A 20,941-nucleotide genomic window follows, 5' to 3' on the forward strand; every position below is an offset into this window, starting at 1 on the left:
CTTAACAAGAGTTGGTATCAAATGAAGCTGTAGCTTTATACATGAAGGGAAATTTCAAGAAAGGAAATGTATGTCATGTTAAACTATGTGGGAGTTACTTCATGTGACATATAAACAATCATCTCATGTTTCGTTGTTTCCCCATGAACATTTATTTTGCAAAAACAGCACTTTTTGGGATTTATTTTCCTCAGGTCAGGTCGTGTTTTTTTATTGCGGTCATAGAAATCAATCAAACTGGTGAGTTTGCAAATTAACTCTTCATATATAAGGGCTTCATATATAAGTTTGTGTGCTCTTGTGTTCTTGACTATTTGAAAGTAAAGTATTCGTTTTTAGGTGGATTTGTATAAATATATAGTGATGAGTTAACGGTTCAATAATGTGATCTATACGTTTTATTTTCATTTAGATTTAACGCATGTAGATTTCGTTTAATTTAGTATCACCAAGCTGTCACGCACACATTACCCATAGATTGTAAGCAACAGCGCTGGTACACTTTGGTGCCGGGCAGTATGCTGAGACGCTGCAATTTGGCTCCAGTCCTGCTGGTGGCGCTGCCTGTTTCTTTGGTACGTTTTAACTGGATGGCACGGTTAAAAGCCTTCTTTGAAATGTCTTCCGGATTTCAAAAAAAGAGGCCGACAATAAAGCAAAGAGAGAGTCTAATCTCGAAGGTAAATCCGCCTGAAAACGAATACTTGTATCAATATTCAGCAGTTGCGATTTGTTACGGGGTTATCTACCAGTGATTTGTATTCGAAACTGTTTCTGTATACTCTCACAACATTGTATTGCGTCATACCTCGGAGTCAGAAGCACTCTTAGCTTCTCTAGCTAGTTTAGCTAACCGTGTTAGCAAGGCGGTGCAGGTTGAGGAAAGGCCTGTTTGGACGATGCTAACAAGCTAGCTAGTCGTTTTAAACGAGTTATATTTAGTAAATTCGTCCTATAACACCTGAGTAATCAACGCTAACCCCTCCAAATAAGAGCAAATCACGTTGGTATGTTGCTGGGCCAATTCCATAATTAAAGGGAAACGCCATGTTAACGATGTTTAGCTTGATAGTCAACATGGACAACCGCTAGCTAGCGTAACAAGTTGAAGTCGCTGATGTTGTGAAGTCAAGAGTTAAACGATTCAACATGTAACGTTCAGTAAGTCGGCGGTAACAGCCTTTCAGCCAGACATCCCAAGTTAACTTTACTCTTAATTGTATTATGAATGAATAACGTAACTGATTAAGCTAGCTAAGCATTTCAAAGATAACGTTAGCTTGTTTGGTTTTTCTCTCTAGCTCACGTGTGCCCTGGCATTGGGTGAACAATATTACCATATGAAGGGAAATGAATACTCCATATAAGTGAAATGAAGATTATGTTATATCATAATTGGATTTAAACGATACGGGAAGGAGGCGCTTACATTGATACAGAAATGAATAAACAAGTTGAATATATACCAGCTAACAGCTGTATGTAATATCCTAATCTACAAACCTACAAATTGAGTTACGAAATGCACGTGTTGTCAGTTAAGTACACGTGGTTTAAACCACTACAGTTTGGTATAACAGTCCTGCTATAAATCCCACGCTCATGAATGTCATAATGTTTCAGTTTTGATGATAATTTGAGGATGTCAATCTGTTGAGCTGTACAGTGTTATACTAAGATACATGTTTTATATTTAGTTTACTCTCATTGATATATATATACGTTGTGGACAAATGATCAAAAACACATCAGTTTATTGCAAAAAAATATAATAAACAGCATGAGAACTGAAACTGGTAGACGGTTAATCCATTGACTGATGTAAAATGTATAAGCATCTATTTTGTGAATTAATAATTTGTTATTTTTCTAGCAAAAACCTAAAAAATTCTGAACTAAAAAATGTATACTTGTGAGGATTTGCTACTGTGAATCAATTCCTCTCTAAAACAGATTCAACCAATAAATGACTCGGCATGTATAGCCTTGAACAAGATATTATTTATCTGCATTATTCTAGTTAAGTGTACACGAAGGGACTATGCCTTCCGTTCATGATATTAGACTTAAATATAATCTGGAATTGCTGTTTTGTTTTCTTGATATGTTATATGATCTTCTGCACCATTTCAACTGCTTTGGTTTAATGAACAGTGAGTGTACTTAACCAAATCTAAATTGTATGGCTAGAAATATGTGGACATTACGTTATGTGACTGTTTTACATCTCATTCTAAAACCATGGGCAGTACTTGTTTTTTAAATTTTTTTATTTATTGTACTATATTGTTCCATTTAAGGGGGACCTTGCGGTTACCAGACAACCCTCTTAACCCAGTGAGCCACAGTCACCACGGTACAAGCGAATATATCAGCCTCCAGTCTTTGTTGAAGGCCCTCCGTCCACATTGTGTGCTACCATTCAGACACATGAGCATTAGTGAGGTCCAACACTGATGTTGGATTATCAGGCCTGACCTGAAGTCTGTGCAGGCCAGTCCAGTTCTTCCTCACCACACTGGCAAAGAGTCTTCCACAAAGACTAAATGTAATTGTCGGTGTGTGCACTAACATTATGATTTCCCTGTCTGGAACTAATGGGCATATCCAAAATAATGTAAAGCGGCTTCTGACTGAAAGCTGTGTCCACATCATTTTTCCCATTGATTGTATCTTCAGGGTTGAGTAATTAACACAAATGAGATTTCAGATGTAGTTTGACATTGCAGGGAAGTACCAATACTCATATTCAAATTAGTGTCTTTTGATATGTAGACGTTATAGTATCCATCTTGTATAACTGGTTGTGTCAGTTCACACTCGTTGGACCAGCTTATCACACCCTAAACGTACCTGCTGCTCGTGATTTTCCACCCTGCAGTTAGATATAACTGCATCTATAATAGTTAGATATCTATCAAGTTGTGATCTACGACCTTGGTCATAATAGTAATCTGTGGTCTCTTTATTTTGTTATTCCTGCAGGTCAAAGTTGAGGGCCATGGCTCGTGGGCATCAGAAGATTCAGTCTCAGCAGAAGAACGCAAAGAAGGCAGCCGAGAAGAAGAAAGGCATGGCCGCTGACCAGAAGACTGCAGCGAAGGCCGCACTGGTCCACACCTGCCCCGTCTGCCGGGTGAGAACAGTACCCGCTGAACTGATTTAGTTGTAGATGTAAAAACAAAATTTTTTTTGTGATTTGCCATGGTAATCAGATTATGTCAATGGTTAGATTTAACTATTGCCATAAGCAGAATTGTTGGGTCTATGCAGGAGAAGAACAATAAGCTTAATGAATGAATGAATGAAGAAAATCCCACAATAATCCTTCTGCAGTGCATTATAAGTGTGCTGTAAATGAAGCTCCCGATTATGTTGTCGATTACATCATGCAGTCATAATGTCCACACCTCCAAACTATGTACAGTTGTCTGTTTCGTCTCATGTCTTTATACTCAAACATAGAAACACAAAGATACTGTAATACTTAACCACAAAGATATTTATTTTTTTTTCCAAAGTACTGTATCCATCTCAACAGTCTGATGTGTAAAGTGTTCTACATACAAAGCAAACAATAGAAAAATGTACTGTATACAGTAAGAACTGGATGAGGCTGTTTGGGTCGAGCCACAGCGCCTCAACATCACCGGCATTGTTCCTAATGTCATACATATATGAAACATACTTCACCTTTACAGTACCACAGTCCACATTCAATACTGTATTGGTACCACAATAATGAGAGATTCCTTACCTTACCTACTGTGAACCTGCTCATTGTTAAACCAAAGTGACCCGAATGTCCTCAGAGATTATAGCTTTCCTATGTCCTTCCTCGCTCTTCTTCTTCCTTCTCGAGCTCACCCGGGGCCCTTTTATTGCTGAAGCTCTGGTTACTTAATGAACAATTGTTAAATATGTGTTTGCCCGTGTGAGGAGTCAGAGTGGACAGTTAGTGGTAGTTAGGTTTAGCTTTTTGAAAGGCATTGTTTTCTATGTAAAATGTTCTTTATGAAGATTGAGTCGAGAATTGTGTTTTGAAAAAAATGTGGTTCAGAACTACAATCTCAGTGTAAAGCAGGACATGTCATTGTATTTAAGCAGAGTTGGTTCATGACTTACAGGTTGTGGTCATTGTGTCTCATGTGTTAGTGTGTGAATAATTGAGAAAAACTGTGTTAAATTAATTAAAATTTCAGTTCTAATTTGTTGCCATAAAATAAATTGAAACCATGATTCTGTTGTTTTTTTCAGACCCAGATGCCCGACCCCAAGACCTTTAAGCAGCACTTTGAGAGCAAACACCCCAAGTCCCCCATGCCTCCTGAGCTGGTGGATGTTCAGGCATGAAGAACTGCTGACTGGACCTGAACCGGGTAAGACCAAGTAGTAACGGTTTTATGTCTTAAAGTCTTTTCAGACCAAACCCCAAATCCATTAATACATTTGAACACATCTATCTGTGAGCCGATCCACACCAAATCAGTAACTTTCTTATTAGCAGTGCGTTTTTTTCCCGCAGCACTTTTGATTTCTAGGAATTTCGAATGCTCATTAAAAACAATCACTTTTATTATGCACGGGGACTTACTTGAGTGTTGAGGAGTTGTAGCATTATTCGTGATAACTAAACTGTACACACACTGCGCTGCTACGTTCACAGCTGTAACATTACTGCTAATGACATACTCGCGTCACACACATGCTCTGTTTCTCTTGAACGTCCGCACATTTGATAACGTAATGTCACGAGCACTGCTTTTGATGTCACGGATGGAAATGATGAACAGACGTGCCACGGGGATTAGAAAATGGGGCAATCAATTGTAGAGAGGAAACTATTCATTTCCAAGTGAATTAGCTAACGTATAGTGAAACAACTTCTACTGCTCGTCTCTATAAAATGGCTTTAAACAACTTTTCTACATTTTGTACAATGAACAAAAAATCATTTACCATAATTATGCCATAATACAAAAAACTCTTGCTTACAGATACACAATGACCACGGACTAAACATTGAATCTCTACGCCTGAAGGATGTTGGTGACGAACACTCGGTATTCATGGGCAACCTGTTGGGATGGAGGGATGTGCTGTGTACCTACATGTGTAAGAGAAAACAATGACGGGTACACCAGCACCCCACTTTTATATTTATTGTGTACAACTACCTTGCTATCCACATGGGGGAGGGGGCCTGCCTGCTAACACTGAATAAAATGATCTTGCGAGTAATGACTGGGAGATGTGATGAGTCTGAAAAAATGGGAAGGGAAAAAAAACTATTTTTGAATATGTTAGCTAGCTAGGAATCGATTTCACATTTAAGACCCCAACTTTATACAAATTACTATGATGACGTACGAAAGTGCACGCACGCAGTTTGGCATCGGAAGTATGGAGGAGTGCACGAGCTTGTAGAGCTGTGTCAAGGCTTCAACCACCAAACATCACGCATGCAACCGAAACAATTGACTTTTCAGGTGAGCACACAAGTGGCCCAATATTTAACAGTTTTAAATCGATGTTTGAAGCTTGCGAACTCGTCTGGGGCAAGATGCCACTTCCATTGCCAAAATGCGCACGCATATTTTTGCCGACGTCGGCTGTAAAAGGGTCCATTTAATCACTCCTCTACAATGGCTGTGGCACTGCTGTGGAGTTCCTTGTAACTTTAAACATTTTATTTTCACTTGTAGAGGTAATTGCATGTCTCCTCAGCCATCAGTGCACCCTCTATAGAAGATTACATTTACCATGAATATTGGCCTATTAAAATGCTAAAATCTAATTTTGTATATTTGTTGATGGAGAAATGTAGACTAGTGTCTCAAACTATTTCTGGAGATTCAGTTATTGTCCAACAAGACTCGACCGCTTTGCCTCTGTGCTGCTGCTCCACAGGTGTCCACACTCGGTAACACTCAACAGTACCTCACGTCAAACCACCCAGCAAGTCTCCCCACTTTATGTTCTCTTCCGGTATGTTTCCCAACATAATCTTGGCAATAAAACATCCATGTCCCTCTTGAGTTAAACCAGGACATTTTCTGTTTATTTACACTATCAGCTGTTTGCAGTCTGGTTGTTCATAGTTTGAAGAAACTGTAATTGGCCCAAATGATTGAGTTAAAGAAATGTTCATTAACTGCCAAAAAACAGCAGAAACACAAATTTCCTTTCACTGTACATTTTTTTTTTTTTTTTACCCTTTTCAATAAATTGAACAATGTAAATAATGTTACTGGTTTTCTCAGCGGATTGTGTACATGTTGAGATGAAAGATGTAATTATTAAATGTGTGTCCACCAGGACTCCCAGTCTGCAGCAACACATTAACCATTGAGCTCAGACCTCGCCTCGTTTATTACGACTGTCTGTTTTTTTTGCCGTATCACATTCATACAACAGATACACAATGACCACGTCATAAAATGATTTACTAGAGCACAATGTAAAAATAGTTACAATTTAAAGTCCTGCATTCAAAAACAAATATTGGCATCAAAATATACTTAGCGCTCTGCAGAATGTCCATCATTGGATTATAATTACTGACTGATATGTTCATCTCTTTACTGTTGCAGCTGTTAGAGGTGGAACTAGGGCTGGGCGGTATACCGGTTCAACCGGTATACCGGTTTTAATTTCCCCTATGATAAGAATTTTTCATATACCGTCATCGGTCGGTGCACAGCCGAAACAACTTGTCGCTCTTCAACAGGCAGCAAAATATACTGTTCTCCGCTGAGCGCGCTACGGTCGGATCTAGTTGACTTAAGTGTATTGAGAGGGACCCCTAGTCATGGTTGTAACTTTATAACAATTAACCCACAACTAACGCTATTTGACAGTAAAACACGACAACAGTTTGTGACACTAATAATTGTACATTTATAAGATTTCTCCACCAAACTGCATGCTGGGTAAAGCTCGCTAACAGCTGGGAGAGGCTCTGTCGCTCCAGTAACGTTACAGAAAGGAGCGATGCAGGATGAACAAAGACTGAACAAAAGGTATTTTGGTCAGACACACATGCAACGCTGATTACCGTAATATGTGTGGTATTTGTTATAAATGTACGTTGGTACATAGACTGATAAGAAGCTGTACCTGGAGGTACTTAGGACCCAGGGGAATATAGGTGAAGGAAACAGGAAGTGACAGAATGGAAGACACGCCACAGAAACAGCTGTTCACCGCTCGCTGGCCGGTTCTTTTCGGCGTTAATTAATGCTTTAACGCAGAAAAAAATACCGTGATATCGCCAGAATCTTACAAAACACCGTGATATGCATTTTTGGTCATACCGCCCAGCCCTAGGTGGAACTACTTTAAGTATAATACTTAATAAAATGCTGACTAGTACAAGCTTAGTCAATACTCTTGAGACCTTAGGAGACATTTTCAAATGTTTTGATAGAGTCCACTTAACTAACCTGCAATTGTATTGCAGTATTTACAGTGAGCTATTAGGGTTTTAGTCCTTTAAAAACTATGACCATAAGTCAAGATAATGTTAATATCGTTTTATTAATTCAATACAATTTTCTCTTCATATAGACATTGTGTTACAGTAAAAACAACCAGCACCATTAATGGCATGTTTCACCATCCAATCTACAGTTCTATGGAGACTACAGCTGCATAAGAAAGGCATGTACGGTAGTTTGGGGAAAAGTTGTTAAAAACAAATACCTCAGATATTCAGTGAAAAGGCCCAGCTGACAATGTGGACATAAACACCCAAGACACAGACAATAACGTTAAATTAGATTTCTAGTGCCGTCGTTCATCTTGTTAGCAGAAACCTTTTACGTTGGCAGAGTTAATGTCTGTGTAGAAAACCCCATCATGTACATTTTGTTTGGTTTAGGACTCTTCAGTGTCAAAGTGGAACCTGTGTGGCCCTCATAGACAGCCACATGTCTTAACCACCATGTTGCGGTGTTTTTTGAGGATGACGTTGTTGTTGTCGTCGTAGAACAGGACGGAGATGGGGCTGAGCTTGGTAGGGGCGCAACATGCCTTCGGAACCTCGTCAGGCTTCAGGAGGTGGACCTGCAGCGTGAACAGTTCATAATTAATATTCACGAGGTCTGAACTCATTTAGGAACTAGATTACGTCTCAAAGTGAAATCATATCCATATGCTTAAATTGAAGTGAATGAGCTGTGCGCATTTATCCATTATGAACGTTGATTGCATTATGGGATATTGATGCTGGCGTAGTGTCCAGTGTTAATGTTAGTAAAATATCACAGTTAATAGTAGGAAATCCACGTACTAAGGTTTCGGACATACTAAATAGCATGTTGGTATGGAAGTCCAGACAGTCATAAAAGGAGTTTACTTATCGTAGAGTTCAGGATGTGATAAGTGTTGTGGGATGAGAGTCATGACCGTACTGACCACTTGCTGGATGAGGGCGTGGTTTGTGGCGTTCATGCAGGAGCCCAGAGGATAGAAACACTCTCCATCACAGTAGTAAGCTGAATATCCAGTGGGGGCCAAAACCCAGTCCTGAGTACAACCACAGAAATATAGTTACAGGCAGGAAAATCATCAAAACGTATTAAGAAATATCACTACAATATATATATATATATATATATATATAATATATATATATTATATATATATATATATATATATATAATATATATATATTATATATATATATATATATATATATATATATAATATATATATATTATATATATATATTATATATATATAATATATATATATATATATATATATATAATATATATATATATATATATATATATATATATAATATATATATAATATATATATATATATTATATATATATTATATATATATATATATATATATTATATATATATATATATATATATATATTATATATATATAATATATATATATATATAATATATATATATATTATAAATATATATATATATATATATATATATATATTATATATATATATATATATATATATATATTATATATATATATATATATATATTATATATATATATATATATATATATATATATTATATATATATATATATTATATATATATATATATATATATATATTATATATATATATATATATATATATATATTATATATATATAATATATATATATTATATATATATTATATATATATATATATATATATATTATGTGGGCCATAATCTACTATGCACACTAATAATTAATACGAGACTCTCAGTTGCTTTGGTACAAAACTACTTGTCTTCAACATCTGGTTACATTTAATCGATCAAGTTCGACATTTCTGCTGTGAAATAGCTTCAGATCTGAAGCTATTTGGTAAATGGACTGTACTTGTATAGCGCGTTCACATCATTTCATCATTCACCCATTCATACACACTATCCTATGGCTAAAATGGATTTTGACATACTGTGCATTTTTACGACATACTGTTTTCTACATGCTATAGCATTATCTTTTTTAACGACTTTTGCAGGTAATCCATTAAGCGGTGCTGTTTGAACGAATTGTTATAAGAAATGCAATTACTGTTTGAAAAATGTTCAGGATGAAGCGAAGAAATGCATCGAAGCGACAGAATAACTAGTTACAGCCCAAGTATGACACGGTGATATAATGGACTTCTTTCAGCCCACTAAACGATCCTGCTTTCTGCTTGAACAATCATACTGTCTTTGTATGCAAGAAGTAAAGTAAATAGATTAATGAAACTGGAGGAAGAAATTAAAGGACTAAATACTCCTGAAGCCAAAACAAGAATCAAAGAAGTTAAATTCACAGCTGACCTTCCATCCCAGGTCACTGAAGCTGACGTAGAGTTCATGTTTTTTACAGGCCTGACCTCCGCTGTTTACAGGACTCCGATCTGAACAAGAAGAAAAGAACATTTAGTTCAAAACAAGACTTTATCTCTATCATTTATATATTTTAAGGTTTTAAAATGACCTCCGCAATCAGTACATCGAGTCACCGAGGTTGGGTTCCCTTTGATTACATTTTACGTAATTCAAAGTAATTTATTAATATCTGCATAACAACAAATTGATGTCATTTCTTCATAGATTGTATAAGCTGAACTAATGATTCACATTTAGGAATCGGTCTTTTAATGAAGGATGATTTCCTCATATTCAATCTTGAATATTTGCCAGATAAATATCTTTTTAAAATCCCGGGACCTTGTGAGACTCAAATAACATTAGAGCATCAAATGCATATCTGTGGGTGCCGGGACCCTCACTATGGATGCTGGGGACTGGGAGGTCGTATTTGGGTTTCTTCTTGCGGGGATGTGGCTTCACAGCTCGCGGCGGCCGACACGGGACCTGATTCTCCCTGAAGAAGGTCACCATGAAGGGCTGTTTGGAGCGAGGGCCCCTGCGGCCCACCAGCCCGATCCAGCCTGCAGACAGGGAGCGGTCTGGGAGAGGACACAGTAATATGAGTAGAATTCATACAGTAGTACTGGCAGCAGTACTACTGTACTGTACTTCAAATAAACCAATCAATTCATTTGGATGTAAATTACACCAATTAAAAGGGGATTATGATGGTCCTCTGGTGTACCCACCCTCCTCTGTCTCCACATAGAGACGTATGCCCAGGTTGCTGCGGGGGTGGAGGAGCCAATGGTTGGAGGCCGAGGTGACGTCAAAGGCCAGCCAGCCCTCCTGTCCTGCAGGCACTGACTGCATGTCCAGCAGCACCAGCTCTGGTTCTCTGAACAAAAGGTAGAACATAATGTCAACTTGATCAAACAGCGAAAAGAAGAAGGCTGAGAGAGATAAAGGTAAACATTGAACTTTCACTCCTACAATCAAGCAAACGATTACATCTTTATACTAAATGATGAATAATACGTTAACTGATTTGAACATTTGGCAGGATGTTACACTCCTTCAAAATAAAAGCAGGCATTTGTATAATTTGCAGCGGTCAGGCTCAAGATCTTTTGCGTTAGAGTTAGGGTTTGTACACTCAAACCCTTTAAGTCTGTTTGAAGGATGTATTCTTGATTACACCCGAACCCATTTATCAAAATCAATAAAGAGGAAGATGGATTTCCCTAATTTTGCAATCAACACCACTGACAAAAGTTAACTTGAAAAAAATGTCTTGCTTTCGGATGAGTAGACTTCAGTTAAATGAATCACCAGTCAATGGGAGGATTACGACAGAGCTACGGTTTGTTTGCAAGTGAGCCAGATCGTCAGAAAGACTAGAAGTGGCCCCACAACATGAGAAACAGCGTGTTGCTTATCTTGTGGCTCCACACAGCTCTGGACAAGTATGTCAATCGTAACCTGTGTCTGCTCTCTCGCTGGATCTCGTAGACGGAGATGTGCAGTGTTCGGTTGGCCCTCTGGCCCATCGTCAGAGTCTTGTAAATGCGAAACTCTGCCGCCGTCACCGTCTCACCCTGAGGGAGGGGAGTCAGATCGAAACGAAACTCCTTCCAGTACGGACGAGGCTGCAACAGGTCACGCTCCTGCTCCACTGCAGAGAGAGAGAGAGAGATATGTGCTTCAAGTCTTAGGCTAATAGATTGAGATGTTTTGATGTTTGATAAAAAGCTCTATCATCAAAAAGGCGGTGGTGTGAGATTCGGATGTGAAACAGTTTTAGAGGAGAAACAGTGTGAAGGTGTGCGGATGGGATCACTGGGAGATGAGTTAATGACGCAAGAAGAATTCAGTCCTTCACTTCAGTAAAACTAGCAATACAACAAGTAGAGTAAGAGTCATCAGATCAAAGTCATCTAGAAGAGTTATTATGTGGTTATAGTTTTAACTGTACTTCAATCTATAACAACATGTCATACTCTATGAGCTGATTCATCAAACTAACTAGTTAATAGCTTCCTGTTAAATGTAATGGAGTAAGTAGTACAAAGTATTATTGTATGCAGTAGCATGAAATGGAAACATTTAAAAGTTCATGATTTTGAGTTTATACACTTTCGTGCCTGAAAGATATTTCAGATCATCTTTACAGTAAATATTAAGCTGCAGCCAGTTAGCTTAGCATAAAGACTGGTAACAGCTAGCCTGCCAAGAAATAATGAATCAGTCCTCGTAAAGCCATGCAGGACTTTTACGTGAAAGAGAGTATTTCTACACAGTAGTACTGCTAGTTTTACTAGAAGTAAAGAAGTATATTTGTCAGCATAGTTGTAACAAAGTCAGTACAAACTGGAATGTTTAAGTTCATTCTCATAGAAGAGAGAAGGAATATATATATATATATATATATATATATATATATATATATATATATATATATATATATCCCCACCCAGTTTCTTTCTGCGCCACTCCTGAGATTTATTTACGTAAAGAAGATTTATGATGCGTGTTCGCTCTTTTTCGCCAGCATCCTGCATCTCACTCCACTGAACAGGATGTAGTGCCTTGCTAAAGGGCACCTCAAGTGCTGACAGAGAAGAGAACATGTGATGTATCGCTTCACTCTGCCAAACTTCACTGAAACACGTCCCCATGTGGACTTCCTGTTAAAGAACAATACGTAGATGAAGAGGTGAGCGGGCCAACGCACAAACACCGGCGCAGTGTGTGTGTGTGTCCTTGTGGGGAACCTCTCAGGGACACACACACACACACACACACTGCAGTAATTAGAGACACGTTGTGCCTTGAACCACAGCAGCTGCTCAGCACAAACACCACTAATTGCAGCTCTGCTGGTATTTTTAGAGTCGCTCCCTCCACAGCAGTATTTTCATCTCTCTTCGAACCGTTTGCCTCTTTTATTTCTTTCTCTCGGCGTGTTTCAGTGGGGCCGTTAATTCTAACCAGCTGCGTCTTTCTATTACATATGCGTAGGAACACACACCCATGCTGGTTTGATTCAACTTACATGAACTACACACATTGATTAGATTAGTCACAAAACAGAAACTTGATGAAGCGTTCAGTAGCTGCAGAGGATCAGCTTTATGGAACAAGACATTCAAGCAAGTGGTGTAAAGTAACTAAGTACATTTACTCAAGTACAATCTTGAGGAACTTGTACTTTACTCGTGTGTTTCAACTTTATACTTCTACTCCACTGCATTCTGGAATCCAGTATTGTACTTTTTGCTAAACTATATTTATCTGACTGCTTTTGTTACTTTGCAGATGCAAAATATTAATAGAAAATACAAATCATCCAATTAAGTGTGATATATTATAACAGATTAAGCTACCCACCAGTATATATAAAGTAATTTAAATAAGCTCCACCTTTACCAACTGCAACATTCAAGTTATGTGCACATTAACGCATCAATAATTATAACCCAGGGATATTAAATATATATATAAATCATAAATTGGCCATTCTGCATGAGGAGTACTTTTTCTCTTTGATACTTCAGACTAAAATCATATTTTTATTTGACTAAGGTTTTGAATGGAGGACTTGTAACAGAGTATCTTTACATTGTGGTATTGCTACTTTTACTTTATTTAGTAAAATATCTGCATAACCGCTGCATGCGAGTGAGAAAACTGCAATATATTGAATGACGATAATTCTATATGCAAATATAAAACCAAAGCTTCATCATATGAAGGGAAACACTGGCGAGCGCTGCAGGTCTCCATTAAAGGCATCAGTAGAGTCACCTTTGTTTACAACATGGTGGCGGTTTGGATAATGAAACGCTGAGGTTTTTTGCAGTGCTGACTGATAAATTTAAGGGTGCATTTTCTTCTCCAAAACAGAGAATTTCATATAAAGAAACCCTTCATTTGACCCAGAGCACAGAGAGGAGACGCTTCCCACGGTGAACTGGGTGCAGATCAGCGATTCCATCCCAGAGGAGCTGGAGGAAGGAAGCCATGGAGAAGAGGATGTTTAGTTGTTGCTTTGACAGATAGGCATCAGGGAAGCACAAACACTCACACAGGGTCTGGGTGGGAATGTTTAACAGTATTATTTACAGAAGCAAATCATTATATTCACTGTCAATCTGCTGTTGAATGATTGTCGAAAAAATATTAACTTCACTTTCATATACGACCAGAAAAAGGGAAATTCTTACATTTTAGAAGCTGGCACCAGATCAAATGTGGCGTTTTGGGTTTTCTTGCTTGAAAAATTATTTTAAACAATTAAATCAGTCAAAATGGTTGTCGAGGACAAACTGATTAATCAACTAATAGATTTGTGTCTGTATGAGCGTATGAAGAGGTAATTCATTCAGAGTTGAATCGATTCCCTGCTTGGAAGTATTACTCACTGAATGTGGACAATTTAACCAAATGTAGACTCAGTTACTCACTCTTAATAAGCACTGTTATGCAATGTGAAATGGTTAAGGACCATTATGTTGTAATCTTTAGTCATGTTTCTGAGAGAGCTTGTACCTTCCCATTTGACTGGTAAACAGGAAGAACCCTCTCCAGGAGGAGATCTCATTTGTTTCCGGTTATGTTTACTAATCAGATTTTGTACTTTTATCGTCCTCCATCAATCATCGTACCGGAGGTCTTCTCAGTCCTGGAGCAATTTACGGACACTCAGCCCAGTTGGGCTGCAGCAGCAGTGGAGCGAGGCTGGTGGATTTAGGAATACTGGGTTGAAATGGAAACCTACCAATATAGATCAGCCATACTGACTTTGGTTTTAATCCTCTCTGTGGGGGAGAAACTAAAACGGCAGCGGTGACACGTTAGTGTCATCAGGTTCATGCATCCTCTCAGCGTTTACATCTTATATTCAAAAACTGCTCGATCATTCAATACTGATGATAAAGATGTTTCACATTTGTGGAAATACATTCATCCACTTACCTGCTGCAAATGAAGAAGGTTGATACCACTCCGTCTGTCCGTTAAATATAAAGCCACAGCCAGCAGCTTAGCTTAGCATAAAGAATGAAAACAGGGGGAAACAGCTAGCCTGGCTCTGTCCAATGACAACTAAATCTGCCTACCAGCATTGCTAAAGCAAGATAATTAGTGAATAGACTTTTTATATCTGCTCCGTTTAATCTGTGCAGAAACAAATCCAGCATACCCCCTCTAAAATACAAAGTGTTATTTTTGTACTAATTAATCCAATGAGATATAATGTTCATTAGAGAGATGCCATTGGGTTACCTCTAAACAAAGCCAGGCTAGCCGTTTCCAGTATTTATGCTAAGCTAAGCTAGCCGCCTGCTGGCTCCAGCTTCATATTGAACGTACAGATATGAGAGCGCAATGTTTTCATCTCAAGTCCGCCGCAAGAAAATATAAAGTCAAACTTTGCCTTGAGGACATCCCTGCATATTGGAGCTAATTTTAACAACCAAACTTGATAGATGTTACTAGTATATCATTTTAGAAACTCATCATTTCTGTGTTAAATCCTAATCTGAAAGAAACTAGTAAATACAGCTGTCAGACAAATGTAGTGGGATAAAAAGTACATTTAGTGGAGTAGAAGCATAGTAGCTCAATATGGAAGTACTTAAGTAATGTACAAGTACCTGTACATTACTTGAGAAAATGCACTTAGTTACTGTCCATCACCATTGATATTTAGACAGACCGTCATCAGGTTAATGACTGAACTAAAATAATATTTCCCATTGTAAGTCTATGGGAAAAGTTTTTTGGGCCCCATGGCATCACATGACAGACCCTGAAATTGTAATTCCATAGTTTGGCCACTATGTGCTATCTGCTTCAAAGCCTGTATACAGTCTATGTTCAGAGCCCAGTGCGCTTCCTGAAATCTCGGTTCAAACTGCATCACTTCCTGTGTTTCTCTTTCCCCAGGGGTCATATACCCGACCACAGGTGTAAAGCAGTTCACTCACCCAGGTTGACGAAGCTCATCACTGTGTCGGCCTCGCTGACCACCGTGCCCAGCGGTGGAGTGTACGTGCCGAGCGTGGGCAGGACCGCGTGGCTGACCTGAGCCAACCTCTCCGCCCCTCCAAACTTTCCCATCCCGGGCCCGTTTACAATGATCTCATTCCCTTCCTCCTCCCCCCCGTCAGCAGCCATGGCGTGGTACAGGTCCAGCATGAAGAGCGGTGCGGAGGAGGGCGGCCGTAGCGGTTGGTGGGGTCTGGGTCGCCCCGGCAGGCCCAAGATGGACAGGATCTCCTTCTGCATCTCCTTCTTCTCGCGGCCGCTGAGCCGTCTGAAACTGGAGGGGACCAGGGCCTCGGCCTGCTGGCTCCACAGGGAGAGACAGAGGAGCAGCAGCAGGGGCAGCAGGAGCAGGGTCCTGGGGTGGAGGAGAGGCCCGTGGGGCCTGGAGGTGGATGTAGTGCGGAGGACTCTGCTCCTGCTTTTGCTTGTGTGCTGCTGTTTCATCTCGCTGCAGAGACAAGAGAAGCTGTGGGACGCGTCCATGGCTGAGGTTTGCCTCGTTTCTTCTTCTCTGCTGGCAAATCAAGATTTGTCTAATCTCACAAATAATCAGCTTTTTTCTCGACAGTTTATCTTCGCTCCAGTGTTTCCAGACTGACAACCACAGTGTTCTCTACTCACTCCAGTTGGTCCTGTCTGTGTCAGACAGATGCTGATCTATGCCTGGTGTGTTTAGAGGAGAGCTGGCTCTGGAACGGGACGTGTTTACCGCCTTAAACTGCCTCTGTTTATCTCTCCCTCCCCTCTTTGCCTTCCTCTCTCCCTCCTCTACCTTCTCTAATCTTGACGAAAAAAAAAAAACACTCCTCAACCTCTGATCCTCTTCTCCCTTCACCTCTCAGTCGTGCAGCAGAAGAAACAGAGATAATGAGAGTGAGGGCATAATTACAAGCCTTTCCAATGTGTTTTGAATACAGACAAACTATGCCCCTGTGGAAGATCCGTCTGAGCTTTTGAAGTTGTGAACTCGGGGGATGGAAAGCAATTTGGGTGATGAGCAGGTGCCCCAGATTGGAGTGAAATCGGAGAGCCGTGTCATCGGGTTTCCTCCCGATCCTCCATGGCCTCACAAGGAAAATGAAGTTCACACCTGCAGTGAGTCAATGCTCAACGAGATACCCCGTGAGAACCCGCCCCTGTGGAGCAGTCACTGCTGGAAGCTTTTATCCAGTCATCTTTGAGTGCTTAATCATCCATTCCAGAGACCGCACCCCACCCACACATCTCTGAGGCTCCAGATGTCTTTCCTAATCCAATTTAAGAAAACGGTAACTCCAGAAAATTGTTCCCCGATTGTAAGTCCTTGGGTTTTTTCAAACGTGTGGCAGAGCTGTGCAGCAGTGAGAGTGTCCTGTGTGGAGCTCAGAGAGGGTAACAGTTGTTCATAACCGGGAGGGAGTTTCCCTCCCAGCCTCCGCCTCTCGCCCTCTTTCAAGTCTTTAAACTTGCATCCCATCATCACCCCTCCCAGTGGTCTCTTTGGGAGACCTCATATATCTCTCTCTCTCTCTCTCGCCTTCTCACCTCTTTTTCATCTTCTTATGACTGCTTCCTTTCATAGCTACTCAACATCGAGTCTCAGGCGGCTCGGCGGGATGTATGTCAAGTGGCCCGATGCCCCGTTAGAATAGCAGCGATTCTCTGCTGCTGACAACTAAGCTCAACGGATTCAAAGCCAAAAGTGGATTCAGTTTCTCGGATATCAAACTCTGTGGCACCAAAACAAAAGGCAGTAACAAGTTCAGACAAGTCAAAAATAGAACTGATTGCATTAATAAATAATACTGTTAAATCATTTAAATGAGTCTAAAAATAAACAAATAATTACTTATTTCCTGTAACCTGCAGTAAGTTAGTAAAAAAAAAGTTGTTTCATTTGTATTTTACTTCTCATCTTATTTTTCCAACTCCCTTTCTTCCTATATTTGGTACCTTGGGACACTTAATGCTCATTGATAATACTTAAAAGGTTGTTTTTTACATTGTGATCAAGAAGACATTAAATAATTAGATCTAAAAAAAATGTTGAAGTTGACACCATGAAGCCAAAACCTATTTCAAAACAAACACGTGAACATTTGGATGTTAGGAATATATTAGCATAGCGCCAGGTACGCTGTAATTAGCATTAACCAGCTAACATTTTTTTGTGTAAGTTTGCCAACTAAAACCTCCATTGTCAGTCAAATTTTGTTATCATTGACGTATTTACTTAGATTTAGTAATAGTGACTTGTCTGATAAACTACCTTTTCTATGTTTGTACAATAGTACAATTTAGGCTACTTTCTTTACTTGAGTATTTTTCATTTAATGCTACTTACTCTACTATATATATAATAGTTGTATAAATATAAATATATATATATATATATATATATATATAGCAGTGGTGGGCCGTCAGGGCCAGCAAAGCCTTCTCTGCTGGCCTAAACAGAATCACAAAGTTATAGCTATTTTATAATTTAATTATTTTTCATAAATACACTACATGTATTATACATTTTTTCCCCATAAGCTTATTTTCTCATTGCACAGCTACTGTCTTCCTCTGTTGCCCTTCTTCCAGCTCAGCTTGTTTTAAGTTGAGCTTTTATCCAATCAGATTCCGCCCCTATGCTGTCGCTAGGTAAATAAATATGCTCGAGGCCTGCAGACTCACAAGTGAATCCCTTTGCAGTTTAAGTGAATGGGGACAATATTGTTGATTATCATAGTGTTCAACCAATCAGATCTTTAGTTCGACATGTTGGGCGTATTCTTTGACGCGTCAGAGCCTGCTAGCTGGCCTAGCCGAGGACGTCATTATCAACGTGCGGTTTGATTGGTCAGTGTCACTGTTGTGAAACTAGCTAACAGAACTTTGTAGTAGTAGTTCAAGTTTAAAGATATGCAAGACGTTTTTACGTGACATTACATTTTTAGCGTTTTGGCATGTTGGGTGGTGACAATCCCAATATCTGCTGCCTCTGTCGAGCGGACATTTTCAGCCCTCAAACGCATTAAAACGTATTCAAGAAATACAACTGGGGAGGCTCGACTGTCTTCACTGGCGTCCATGAATCAAGGAGGACTATTTACTGGAACTAAAACGATGTTCTGTACAACCGTGGTGTTAAACTCTTTGTAATGAAAGAAAGGTTTTAGCAGCTTTGGTAAGTGAACCGCTTTTGTTGTTTTTACATCTGCAGTAGCGTTACTACTGTGTTAATGTGTCTATGGTGTTGTTTTTATGATATGGTTAATATTGTTCCCTCTGATGTGAATAACATGTGAACGGCTCGTGCTCTTCAGTGTGCAGTGGAATGCGTGTTTTAGCGCCGTAGTTTTGCTGGATTGATTTTGACTATATGCATCGTCTGTTGATGACGAAGCATCCAGTCATGCGCGTATTCATGCATATTGTAATAAGTTTACTTAAGTATAAGATCTGATCACCTCTTCTACCACTAGTTCAAGCTTTACAATCTCAAACATAACTGTCACAGGGACAAAAAATGCCACTTGCCAAATTTGGACCAACATGAAACACTTGTGGAAACCTTTGAACACTGAAGGCTTCACCGGGTAACACCATTTCCTGTTGAGCTGTTCATTAGTGTACCGAGCTCATTTGCTGCATGTGTGTTTAAAGCAGAAGGACTTGGAGGGAAGAAATGACTCAAATATAGTAGTGAGGCTCAGCCCTGTGCCAGCCCGTGTTTGTGTACTCTATTCTTCAAAAGCTGCCTGCTACTTGTGGTCACTTTGAAAGGCATGAATAACACTGACCAAACCAAAGTGACCGCGGTTCATTTTGTCCTGGCCGAAAGGGCGAGTCCCCAATGCCAGGAATTAACGCGCTGCCCGTTTTGTTTTCCTTTCCTTTGCACGTCCACAACTTTGGGAGGTTTCATCTGATCATGGTGAGGAGTGAGTGAGGATGGAGGAGGAGGAGGTGGAGGAGGTGAAAGAACAGAGAGGGAGTGAGTTCAAGACGAATGAACGGAAAGGGGAGCCGAGTGCCCTTGAAAACATATAAACCCAGCTGACAAATGACATTACGAGCAATGACGGTCATCAGAGAGGGCAGTCTGGGAGGACCGATGGGCTGCCGGGAGGACGGGTCCAGATGGATGCAGTGTGGACAGAAAATGAGTGTGTACACACAGCTGCAGAGGGTGGACTCAGACCTCATCATCTCCGGTGGAACCACCGAATAAACAGGCCCGAAGTTATTTTCAAACACTCCCTCTCTGTCTCACACGGACACGTAAACTGGGACTGTGAGACAGAGCTGGAGGGGAACTCGACATTAGAGATTTCTAATTATTAAAATTGATTTCAACCACCACCACCTCCCCTGTGTTGCAGTGTCCTGATCCGTTACAGGATAATTACCGAGAAATGTCCTCCGAGTCTGTGGCCTGCTGTCAACCAAGAGCGACTGAAGGCTGTAAACAAAGAATTAAAACCATTTAGCTCATTGGAATCTATTCAGAAATGATAAACATACTCGCATAAACACGCCCTACGTAAAGAAAAAAGTCCAATATTAAAATGATGTAGATACTATTTTGCCTCAAAGATAAAATTGACAAAAAATGAATTAAAGTCACACTAATGGAATCATGCAAAAATATTTAGGTAAAAAGACAATTACCAAGTCCTGAGGGCAGCGATGCACACAAACACAGTAATCACAAACAAAGCAATCATGCTGAAAATAAGACATAAAACATTAAAATATATGAACAATTTTGAAAGCATCCGGAAAACTACACAAAACTACAGTAATATCAGCACTAATATCAGCACTACTGCTTAAACTGTGCTGTGAAACTAAATAAATATTCTGTCAAAACTAAAAACAACAAGACAGACACTTGGCTCACATTCACTCCATCGATTAATCTCACAATTTTGTCAAATCATCGATTAATAACTTAGTCTACAAAATGTCAGAAAATTGGGAGAATCACAAGTTCCCAGAACCACGTTGATGCATTTAAATAAATTGTTTTTGTCCGAGAAACAAACAACCAAATGATTCGACTTATTATCAC

General features: G+C 39.4%; 2 protein-coding genes across 6 annotated transcripts; one reads left to right on the forward strand and one right to left on the reverse strand.

Annotated features, from left to right (window-relative positions):
- Positions 1–592: 592 nt before the first annotated feature.
- Positions 593–6,320, forward strand: LOC142965106 (zinc finger protein 706). Of its 5 annotated transcripts, none has more exons than XM_076105841.1 (5): positions 656–680; positions 2,301–2,356; positions 2,986–3,136; positions 4,258–4,379; positions 4,998–6,320. In XM_076105841.1, the coding sequence occupies exons 3-4, from the start codon at positions 3,002–3,004 to the stop codon at positions 4,351–4,353; spliced, it is 231 nt and encodes a 76-aa protein (XP_075961956.1). In that variant the 5' UTR covers positions 656–680; positions 2,301–2,356; positions 2,986–3,001; the 3' UTR covers positions 4,354–4,379; positions 4,998–6,320. The 5 variants fall into 5 exon arrangements, 3 of the variants coding, with proteins under 3 accessions (XP_075961955.1, XP_075961956.1, XP_075961954.1); XR_012957636.1 differs by lacking the exons at positions 656–680; positions 2,301–2,356 and adding an exon at positions 2,372–2,548 and having other exon boundaries at positions 4,998–5,063; positions 5,911–6,320; XR_012957635.1 differs by lacking the exons at positions 656–680; positions 2,301–2,356 and adding an exon at positions 2,373–2,548 and having other exon boundaries at positions 4,998–5,115; positions 5,911–6,320.
- A 1,172-nt stretch (positions 6,321–7,492) lies between these two features.
- On the reverse strand, positions 7,493–18,200 carry bmp8a (bone morphogenetic protein 8a). Its single transcript, XM_076105563.1, has 7 exons — positions 15,837–18,200; positions 11,329–11,521; positions 10,596–10,744; positions 10,266–10,445; positions 9,811–9,890; positions 8,419–8,529; positions 7,493–8,067 (listed from the first exon to the last, which is right to left on the reverse strand). The coding sequence occupies exons 1-7, from the start codon at positions 16,378–16,380 to the stop codon at positions 7,918–7,920; spliced, it is 1,407 nt and encodes a 468-aa protein (XP_075961678.1). The 5' UTR covers positions 16,381–18,200; the 3' UTR covers positions 7,493–7,917.
- Between the last annotated feature and the right edge of the window lie 2,741 nt (positions 18,201–20,941).

The sequence above is a fragment of the Anarhichas minor genome, unplaced genomic scaffold, assembly GCF_050575085.1.
Source record: "Anarhichas minor isolate MPS153535 unplaced genomic scaffold, ASM5057508v1 ptg000033l, whole genome shotgun sequence".
Taxonomy (NCBI): Eukaryota; Metazoa; Chordata; class Actinopteri; order Perciformes; family Anarhichadidae; genus Anarhichas; species Anarhichas minor.

What these genes read in the sequence shown, in the direction of transcription:
- LOC142965106 (XM_076105839.1), top strand. An exon ending in ACACCTGCCCCGTCTGCCGG is followed by an intron (nt 3,137 to 4,257) that starts GTGAGAACAGTA and finishes TGTTTTTTTCAG; the next exon opens with ACCCAGATGCCCGACCCCAA.
- bmp8a (XM_076105563.1), bottom strand. Translation starts at nt 16,380, where the DNA reads ATGGACGCGTCCCACAGCTTCTCTTGTCTCTGCAGCGAGATGAAACAG. An exon ending in CAGCGAGAGAGCAGACACAG is followed by an intron (nt 10,745 to 11,328) that starts GTTACGATTGAC and finishes CCTTTTGTTCAG; the next exon opens with AGAACCAGAGCTGGTGCTGC. An exon ending in ACGCCCTCATCCAGCAAGTG is followed by an intron (nt 8,068 to 8,418) that starts GTCAGTACGGTC and finishes TTCACGCTGCAG; the next exon opens with GTCCACCTCCTGAAGCCTGA.